Genomic DNA, 10,804 nt, shown 5'->3' with positions numbered 1-10,804 from the left:
TAGCTGAGGCAGAGCCGGGGTGGAAAGGAGCTGATGATGTTCTTGACATGGTGAATCGAAAGCAATATGAGCACTGGAATGTTCTAACGACGAGGGGGCGATGTGAACATGAATAGGAAAAGAAACATGTTTTATAAAGTGGGGTTACGGCTCAAAAAAAACTTGGTTTGTGTGAATGGAGTTACTTGAACTAGTTGTGTTTCCACCCTGCTTCGTGGAAAATCCATGACGCGGGGAAAAGTAGTCCGACTTATTCTCCTTCTGATAGCGCTGATGTGTCCCTTTATGCACACACGAAGCCCACCCCCGCCTCTTCCTTTAGGACAGTTTGCCATTAAGTGTCCTGTTTGATGGAAATTGAGGCACCTAAATGGTATTCCTGAGAAAACGAGGCACTATCTGAGATTAATTTCCTCCCATCTTAACTCAATATGATTCGAAAAGGCCTTGCCGAAATCCTTTTCAATTAGGACCCATGCAATCCTTTTATCCCTGGCCCCCAGATAACGTGGGTTGACATATATGAATTTACCAATGGCATTTCTGATATCAGTAAACACCTCCTTTGTCCATAATTCTGAAGGTAATCCAGGCAATTTAACCCAAATAAGCTTGTTTTTAGGTGTTTGCTTCAAATGATTGAAGCCCACATACCAGGCATACATAGCCAAAAATCCTCGACCCTTAACCCATGGCAAAGCTATGATTTTTCGAAGATCCTCCTCGCTTAGAAAGTGGAAGCTGTAATAGCCTCCCATTAGTCTTACCACCGTGGGGACATATCCTAGCAAGGTTTTCCATTTTGTAGCTAGTGATTGCCTCATCACTGCTTCTTCTATCTTAGCAAAATACCACTTACCCACCAGAGCCCACTTCTGGAGACTAGTTACTCTATCAAGGAGAACGTCATGGCTGAAAGATAGTATTGGTGTAGGTGTGTTACTCTTGATGGCACGATGTTTTTTGCCACCCCGCCTTCTGCCACCTTTTTTCCCCTCCTCCAAATTATTTTGAAACTGGTTTCTAACATCTGCCCACATGTCACTTCTGTCACCTAGGGTCGTCAGCCGAGGGGAGTGTGCCACATTCCTAGTCATATCCAAGTTTGCATGATGCTGTGACTCACCATCCAATGTGGTTTGGATGAAGGCCTCGTGGAGTGAGGTGTCAAACTCAAAGGGGTCCATCAACAATTAAGGATCAAAAGGTACACCCCTTGGGAATTAATGTCGTCCCTCCTACCAATGCTCAACATGCATGTTCTTGATCTAATGGATAAGAATAACCCTACTCTAACCTACAATTATTCGCATGTAGTTAGGTGAGTTATGGGATAGCCAGTAAAATGTGGCCATGAAAATATCAGTTTCTCTTTTCACGGAGAAAAATGCATTAGATCGCCAAGGAAGCATAGTTGTTGCCACTTAAGTTAAAATTATACTTTCATAAAAATTGCAAATTGATATATGAAATGGAAAAATAAATTTCCAACTAAGGTTCAAGGAGTCGTATAAATTATGGTGGGTAGTAACCACTAGTAACTCTGCATATTTACATTTTTACTCCTACTTATTAAAGTGTTAAAGAACACATAAATAATGGCATGCAATAACTCCTTGTAAGTATATTTAACATCTTGTTACTATCCATTTTTTATGCAAATACTTGCTTAAATTTTCAAAGATTCTAATTTTGGTTGATTTTCCTAGGAAACTTAACAATTAAAAATCACTCCAGAAATATATAAGATTAATGGCATAAATATTGCAACCGCATCCAAAAATTAAAGCAGAAAAATATGAGACAATTATATATATAGAAGAAAAGCTACAATAAAATGTTAAATTTATAGTCCAATCAAATATTTGAAAAACAATATTATAAATTGTTTTAGTCAATATTAAACTAATAATAATCAACAATCTATTGTTAGAGTCTTTGAGAAAAAATAATTATAAAACTATAAAAATATAATACATTACTACCAATATCAATCATAGATAGTCACATCTAACGAATAAAACTAGTAACATACCACAAATTACAACAACTGCATTAACATAAATAACCACTTCTTACGCACTCTACCCATGGAAAAAATGAAATCTCACTCATGTCAATTGCATTAGCAGACCAAACACAAAGTTTGAATGCACATGAAGCAATTCTAGCTTCCTGTAATTATGATAATAATAAAAAAATTGAACTTAAGAAATCATTAATTTCAGAAAGATTATTTGAGCAATAAAATTTCAAATTGAGAAACAATAATATCAAATTGGAATTCGGTCAACCAAAGCACATATTTAACCTTTAACCACTTAAAATCAAACATTCACGAACGAATCCCATTGTCATGCCTGGTAGCAAATTATACAACCACATTTTAAATAATGAAATCATAGAAATACAAAACATTGCTATTGATACAATTATCGATAATGACATCCAACAAATAAAGGGGCATTTGTTAGATTAGGTCGATTATGTATCTCTTCCATTATTCATGAATTATACTAGCATTTGCACTAGATGTTGCAAAGGAAACGCCGTAAGGCATAAATTGAAAAATACAAATACAACAAAAGAATACCTTGATAAAGAATAAAAATATATTGAACGCTCAAATCAATGCCCCATTAACTGGAAGCACTTAGTAGACATATATATCAACATTAGGATTATACACAATGATCAAGAAATTTCCCATATACAAACAACAACTTCCACAACAACCTTTTGTCACATCCACATTTTAAGAAATGCCTTGGAACGTGATCGGAATCTTCCATATTGCCTTTTTCATTATGCAGATAAATCTTCCATATTGCTATTTTCATCATGAATATTGTTAGTTCATTGTTGTAAAGTGTTAGTGTGTTAAATTCAATACTATAAGTTCGACAAGCGAAAAACATTCCTCAATTAGCATAATATGCATTTTTCTCTCACCGTGTATTTTTCAGTCAAAGAGCACAAGTAACATATTAACATGTATTTTCCCTTCATTATTTTCGTCATATAGCCAAGAAATCTACGCCTTATCTATAAAATAACAAAAACATTTTGAAATAAGTTTAATATTTCAAGCCAGTGTCTAACCTATAAAGTAACAAAAACTTTTTGAAATAAATTTAATATTTTAAGCAATTGACTAACCTACTTTAATAAAATTCTGAAAGATGAATTATACTCCATAATAAGAGAGCCAACATTGGAGCCCATACTTTCACTAAAACCAAAAGAAACACAACCACTTGTTAAGAAGAAATTCAAAGTAATAATAATAGAACAAAAATAATAAACATTAAAGTATAAAATGGTATTTCCAACACACAGGTATAAATATACATGCTCTATGTCCATTGTTAGATTAAATGGGTGTGGAGAAAATTAGTAGAGAACCCAAAATTGTATTTCTAATTAGGAGAGGGGTGGATAAATGCTTTAAATGCGGGTTATTGTCATTCTAATGAAACCCTTTGCAAAGGGGATGTTAAGATTCTGAGAGAGAAGCTAGGCTTGGTAGAGAACACCTTCCTTGTTAAACATTCCCCTATTGTAACCAAAAGGAAAGGGAAAGAGAAACAATAATTAGGTTTTTGTTCACAAGTTGTATAAAATATATAGGTGCTATTGATGTCTGAGTGAATAATGGGAGAGATTATTTATGAAATTGTGATAAGGCACACCTAGTTTTGTCAGAAAGAGGCATATTAATGACAAGTACATCACATTTAGGTAGCATTTCGTCAAGATTTGTCTCCAATGTTGCTCCAGTTTCCTTTTCCAATTCGGGTCCAATAGAAAGACGGTTGTGGTAAAGAAGCTTACAATTGAAGGGCTGTACAAAGGAACGCAATCCAATTCAACATCATGTAATGTTTATTATTATTAAATTGAAATTTTGAAACAAACAACATGCATGCATAAGCATTATGGAGCACTGATTTTTGAAAAGAAGTTTGTAACATCATGACAACATCATGAAGTAGTACTAGATCCTAAGAATGAATACCTTCAAGCGCTTAAGTAGTTCTTTGCCAATACGCCCTGCACCAATAGTACCAATAGTTTTCCCTTCTAGATCATATGACCTGTAAGAAATTGCTGCCACTTTCCAATCACCCTCAACTATTTGCTTATATCCAGGCACAAAGTTTCGCATCAATATGAGAATGCGCATTAGCTCATCTTCTGCCACGGACACCACATTACTTGCTGTAAAAATTGTTGAAGAAGGTGTCAGCTAAATTATGAAGAATCATTGCAGAAACTTGTTCATATCAAAATGTCCATAGCGTGAATAGGCTAGTGACAAGCGGTATAATTTCAGAAATAGTACCTGTAACTTCTGTGACAGTCACAACAGCGGCTGCTGCAGCATTTAGATCAATGTGATTAGAACCAATACCAACTGTCAAAAGAAGCTTTAAGTTCTTTGCCTTCTTGATCCTCTCTGCTGTCACATAGGCCGGGTGGAAAGGCATAGAAATCAAAACATGTGCATCAGGTATGTGCTTTTCAAGTTCTGCAAAGGAAATTAATTGTGTAAGTTTAGTCCGTAGTGGGTTACAATTCTCAAATGTAAAAGCAAGCAAGCAATACACTGATTTCGACGATCCATGGTAGCAAGAAGTAGGAAAGGGAAGGCATACTAGAAAATTAATAGATTGGATTGTGGATTAAACAACCACCCAACTTCAATTGTGAATAACCAGAAGTCATTTATGACTTGTTCGACAAGATATATATTCTGTAAATCTCTCTTTTTGAAGCAGCACATACGATACCATCTAGATTGATTATTATTCAGGATATGAGGAACAAAAGGAAGTCTAGGACATAAACTATTCATCCATATCAATAACAACAACAAATAACACGATTTTATATCCCAAGGGGTGGGTGGCCCTTCACGGGAGCAAATCTCATTAAATACCTTGGGGTTACCAGCTGGTATTTCAGCGAGCAGTTGGTTACTACCCTCGTCGTCCATCCAGAAAAACTGGGAAGAGGGAGGAAATCTGCAAGGGGCTAGCAAGATGCTTGGAACGCCTAAACTGTGGGACAATATTTTTCCAGACCCGAAAAAGAAAGATGACTCCAGGCGATGTGGAGTTGGAGTATGATGTTACTAGGTACCATAAAATTATACCTCCCTCCCAGGTCAAAGACATATGAGTTGAGTTAGAAGGCCATCTCAGGTTTCAAGGGAAACTGTTTGTCAAGAAGATTCTACAATACAAGAATCAGCATAGATGGTGCCCTGTCCAGTAGTCAAAGAAACTCTACCAAGCAAAACCCTGCTGATACACATTTAGCATTAGCTCTAAATCTTTTTCTGTGCTTTTGATGACTAGTAACTACAGTTAGACAAATGAGACCTGCTAACAATTAGACCACAGTTTATTCATTTATTAAGAAGTCTGGTGTACATAGCTTGATCATGAGTGTGTCCCAGCACTCTAGTGTTAGCAGATAAAAAATCACAATTCCAAATCAGTTATCATGATTTCAAGTTTCATGGGGCCAATTTGACAGCACAGTACATGTAGCCTAGTAGGGCATTTAAATTCCATTTTATCACTTCACCAACACAGACAACACATATAGCCTAGTGGTATACATGGATACAGAAAGAAACAGGGCATTTGGGGGGGCTTCTAACAGTTTAAAGAAAGAGATGGCGTTTAGCACAGCTCCGTCCAAGCGTTACCAGATGCATAATCAAGGAAAATTCGGGGAGGCCAAGTTTTGGGCAAGGATAAGGAAAAAATTCGGGACAAAATTGGAGAGTAGAACAAAAATATAAAGATATACACACATATATTTTGATGAAAATATATAAGCAATGGTGAGTGCGACAACATGACCTCCCTTCAGTCTGTTTCACAGAAATTAATCACTCAGTAGAGGAGCAATGAACGCAGCAGAGGTAAAAATAACCTAAATTGGGATGGATGAGGGCTTTTATTACACAAGTTTGATTCAGTCAACTAAGTCATACTCATGCTCAGAGGTCAAACTCGTGTTGACAGTCAAACTCTGTCAACAAACAAGTTACAAGTTGGAAAATCAAACTCTCTGTCAACAACCAAGTTTGACTCAGACAAGTTGGGAAAATGGCAGGTTCAAGCCACGATCCTGGTAACACTGGTTCAAACTTTCCCTTCTATGTTCTGAACCTACAGATCCCCTGCGCAACTTCTATGCATATGATCGATGATGTTAAATTAAGAAGTTCAAAAAGACACATTAATTTTATTTTATTTTGCAGGAGTGCTAACTTAGACATAACAACAAAAGAAATTATTTGTTATATTGGCTAATGATTCCTTTGACAGAGAGATATTTTTGTAATTTCTGTTTCCTTTCTTGTCAAGTCAAGTTGGGAGAGCATTGTAGTTAGCTAGAATGAGTAGAGTGAATCTACTGAGAGGGTGCCTCAGGCTTTTGAGAAGCCATTGTAATCCCTTCACGACAGCGGTGTAACTTTTATATTATGTGGATAAGAAAATATTAACTGTTGTTTCAAACTACGCGGTGTAACTTTTATATTGTGTGGATAAGAAAATATTAACTGTTGTTTCAAACTACTGTGTGTTGTCCACTATATTCATGTTACTGAATTATTAGATCTAGTTATCTTTTGATATGCCATGTTTGTGGTCTTTGAGTTCACCATTCAACAGCAGCAACTTGGTAACTTGGAGTGACTGCGACAGCCAGCATTCCATAATATGTAAAATAGAGAAAGGTGAAGAACATGGTGAATATATACCAGAAAAATTTCAGTGCAGACCACTGAAATCCTATCATGGTGTAGGTGAGAAATCCATACATGGCTGTCTGAATAAGTATGTAGGGAATCTCAATTACAATCTAAAACAAACAGCATATTGTGCAATTTAGATAACATATTGGTATATTTCAATCTAATGTGGTAATGCAATGTCAGTATCTATTATAATTTATCAAATATAATGTATTTTCCTAATTGAAATATTTATTATTAGAATGAAAAATAGGTGAAGTTTTAGTTGTAGGCTATCATATATATATATATATATATATATGTGTGTGTGTGTGTGGGCTAAAGAAGGTAGAAAATCATTTTAAAGTTTGGTTGAGAAGGTTTATAGTCACTAAGCTTGCCTGTGATAGAGCATAGGGTAAAGCAGAGTACATTCTAGCTGCCTTTTCTCTATAAAAGACAGTTCGCTCCACAGCCACTATGGATTGCACTAAAGAGGAATTAGTGACTCCCAGAAATAAAGTTGCACCATACAAAGCCCCCCTGACCTTTAACAAGTCGTTTTTAGTTTCTCTGCAACAGATGCAAACAAAACAGTTAATACTTATTGTTTTTAAAATTATCGGGTCCCATGGCAAGAAAATAATGGCAAGAAATATTTTCTGCCAATTTTGTGATTCTGGTCATGAATTTGTTCTTTTTAATATTTAAAAGGATTTTTACATTAAAAGGTCTTAACCCAAAATTCCTCCATCAAGTTGCAATGCTTCAATTTTGGCATCACCCCTGATATATTGTTTGGAACATCTGTGGATCATGGATATATAATACTAAAATTATAAGCCATATAAACTTTCTATTTATTATCATTGCTAAGCAAATGTTTGTCGTACTTACATTTTCATTCCACACTGCCAGTAGATGGTGCCAAAAAAGAGTGTCGATATAAATGTGAAGAACAAACGGGCTAAATTGTAATTTGTGCTTCGCCAATATGTCCAGTGCTTCTTCCACAGACAAGCAGTAAATTGGGCCCATGTAGATTGGGCAAACTTGGTTGGAAAGTAAAGATCCGTGGCACCTTGAACTTGTGTGGATAATTCTTTAACTAGCTCTATATGATACCTGCAAAAAAGATAACACCATATCACTCAAATAATTGATCTAATATGATATTCATATTTCTTTGAAATCTGTTATGGGCATTATAAGAGCGTTTGATCTGGACTTACTGGAAAAGAGGAGACTTCTTATAAATTTCAGAGAAATCTATCTCAAGGAACTCCTCAGCAGCTCTAAAGCTGATTTCTAGCATCCATGTTGCAGGGTTACATTTATCAGTAATCTTTGTCACACCTTCAATAGCCTGTCCAGGACATTTCTAGTTGCTATATTCAATGAGACTTGAATAAACTGTAAGATGCCTTAATAACATATGCTGCATTAGCAAACATTAATCATATACCTGGAAGTACTCTATGACATGGATTGAATGGCGACCTAGTGGACCGCCATATATAATTTGACCACCTTGTTTCATCAACAGCAGCTGCAAAAAAAGAAAGAATGCTATTGTAGTTGGGATTGTTTGGGAAAGTAAGCATCATTAAATATTTGCAAGGTGTTGTTCAAAAAGCATTGCTTTACACACATGATTATCAAGTTTTACCTAGGTGTCCAAATGCATTGCCCTTCAGAGTGGGCAGTGAAAATTGTTTTAAACATTGATATTGGTGGGCTTCTAAAAGATCTTCCTTTCTAGAAATTTATAGAACCATCTACTTCTTCCTACAAATAACCTTTTCAAAACTAGCCATTTTGCTAAAGACCTTTGATATTAAATATTTTACTCCATGGCCTTGGATTTGAAATTTAAATATAGCTCTCTGAACTCTAGATACATCACTACCAATTGGCCCCCTATGATTATTGTCAGTGGTTTGGATTTCTAGTGAAAAATATTTTTCCTTCCATGACATGTGGTCTCATGCATGCTTTCATATTTTTTTGTGGGTGTCTGATCGCAATTTCAGATTTGGCTATATTAACAACCTGTAAGGAGTTAGAGATGTATCTTACCTCATCAAATCCTTCAAAAATATCTATACTTGGCTGATGGATAGTACAGACTACAATTCGGCCTGTGTCCACTGTATTCGTAACTATACGCATCGCGATAGCTGCAGCTCTGGCATCCAGACCAGATGTCGGCTCATCCATGAATATGATTGAAGGATTTGCAACAAGTTCTACAGCAATGGTTAGTCTCTTCCGTTGCTCAATTGATAGACCACTCACACCAGGAAGACCCACCAATGTGTCTCTCAAGCTATCAAGCTCTACAAGCTCCAGCACTTCATCCACAAACATCTGTTAAATAGAACAATCTCAATCTTAGGAAACCCAATATTAAGAATGAAAGAAAGAAACTATATTAAAGTCCACAGGTGGTTCATAAGCGTCTCTCAACATTTTTGTTGCATCAAGAGTATATTTTTAAGATTAAAATCACCATAAATATTTACCTGCTTTCTCTTGGTATCTATTTCTGGTGAAAGGCGCAAGTAAGCAGAGAACACTACTGATTCTCGTACTGTTATCTGAGGAAAGTGAATATCATTTTGCTTGCAATAATCTGAAACCCTGGCAAATGTCTCCTGTACCTTTGGAAAACCAAAGATATGTATATCCCCCTCAATATAACCTCCCGTTTTTCTTCCATAGCACATCCATGAATATGATATTCATATTTCTTTGAAATCTGTTATGGGCATTATAAGAGCGTTTGATCTAGACTTACTGGAAAAGAGGAGACTTCTTATAAATTTCAGCAAAATCTATCTCAAGGCGCTCCTCAGCAGCTCTAGATCTGATTTCTAGCATCCATGTTGCAGGGTTACATTTATCAGTAATCTTTGTCACACCTTCAATAGCCTGTCCAGGACATTTCAAGTTGCTAGATTCAATGAGACTTGAATAAACTGTAAGATGCCTTAATAACATATGCTGCATTAGCAAACATTAATCATATACCTGGAAGTACTCTATGACATGGATTGAATGGCGACCTAGTGGACCGCCATATATAATTTGACCACCATGTTTCATCAACAGCAGCTGCAAAAAAAGAAAGAATGCTATTGTAGTTGGGATTGTTTGGGAAAGTAAGCATCATTAAATATTTGCAGGGTGTTGTTCAGTAAGCATTGCTTTACACACATGATTATCAGGTTTTACCTAGGTGTCCAAATGCATTGCCCTTCAGAGTGGGCAGTGAAAATTGTTCTAAACATTGATATTGATGGGCTTCTAAAAGATCTTCCTTTCTAGAACGAAGCCACTAGATATGGTGCCGGAATCGAACCGTTCAGTCTCTTCAAGTAAAGACGGTATTTCTGCAGCAAAACATGACTTATTTCTTTGTAAGGGATATGCCTGAGAATCCAACAAGCAAGCTTTCCTCTAGTCACAACATTCAGTCATAAGCATTCTGAATTTGCATATGCCCAAACCTAAGAGAATTGGATTTTCTAAACAAGTGCCTTGCAAATGTTCAATCTAATTAAATTTATTAATTTTTTGTTTAAAAATTAAGGATTAAACATTGTTTTTTATTTTTATATGCATCCAGTAAATAATTATTGAATAAAAACAATAAATTGAATCTAAAGGGAAATTCCAGTCCTTTACTATACATCTGTAACAATTTTTATGTGTATTCAATTTTTATTCCAGTCCTTTACTATACATCTGTAACAATTTTTATGTGTATTTTGTCATATAGTTTTCATAACAGCATTTTGAACCGTACATTACAATGAATAAAAATAGTTGAATTTTATCATTACTATGAGAAAAAGCAGTGATGAAAGAACAAGGCTGGAAAGGGCTGTGGGCTGGCAATGGCATTAATCTACTTCGGATAGTTCCTACCCAAGCAATTGAGCTTTGCACATTTGAATCTACAAAATGATTTTTAACATCTGTCCAAGACCACTGGGAGAAGAATGGATGTCCCCGAATTCAAATTGTTGGGCGGACTCTAGA

At 35.7% G+C, this 10,804-nt stretch overlaps 1 protein-coding gene across 1 annotated transcript; it reads right to left on the bottom strand.

Annotated features, from left to right (window-relative positions):
* Positions 1-3,664: 3,664 nt before the first annotated feature.
* LOC149178334 (ABC transporter G family member 29-like) lies at positions 3,665-9,837 on the bottom strand. Its single transcript, XM_089422053.1, has 11 exons — positions 9,283-9,837; positions 8,837-9,127; positions 8,223-8,306; positions 7,990-8,123; positions 7,655-7,882; positions 7,159-7,330; positions 6,686-6,885; positions 4,954-5,063; positions 4,346-4,531; positions 4,019-4,221; positions 3,665-3,844 (listed from the first exon to the last, which is right to left on the bottom strand). Exons 1-11 carry the CDS (start codon positions 9,484-9,486, stop codon positions 3,665-3,667), a joined length of 1,992 nt encoding a protein of 663 aa, XP_089278179.1. The 5' UTR covers positions 9,487-9,837.
* Between the last annotated feature and the right edge of the window lie 967 nt (positions 9,838-10,804).

This window comes from Pinus tabuliformis, chromosome 4_1 (genome assembly GCF_031772625.1).
Source record: "Pinus tabuliformis cultivar Carrire ecotype Pingquan chromosome 4_1, CPIR1, whole genome shotgun sequence".
Classification (NCBI taxonomy): Eukaryota; Viridiplantae; Streptophyta; class Pinopsida; order Pinales; family Pinaceae; genus Pinus; species Pinus tabuliformis.
This window is presented reverse-complemented; position numbering and strand designations above follow the sequence as displayed.

Bases quoted from the DNA above. Each gene is read 5' to 3' on its own strand.
- LOC149178334 (XM_089422053.1), bottom strand. From the start codon at position 9,486: ATGTGCTATGGAAGAAAAACGGGAGGTTATATTGAGGGGGATATACAT. The intron at 8,124-8,222 runs GTATATGATTAA...TGTCCTGGACAG, and splicing joins ATGTCATAGAGTACTTCCAG to GCTATTGAAGGTGTGACAAA. The intron at 5,064-6,685 runs GTGAACTCAAAG...ATTGTCCCACAG, and splicing joins CAAGTTGCTGCTGTTGAATG to TTTAGGCGTTCCAAGCATCT.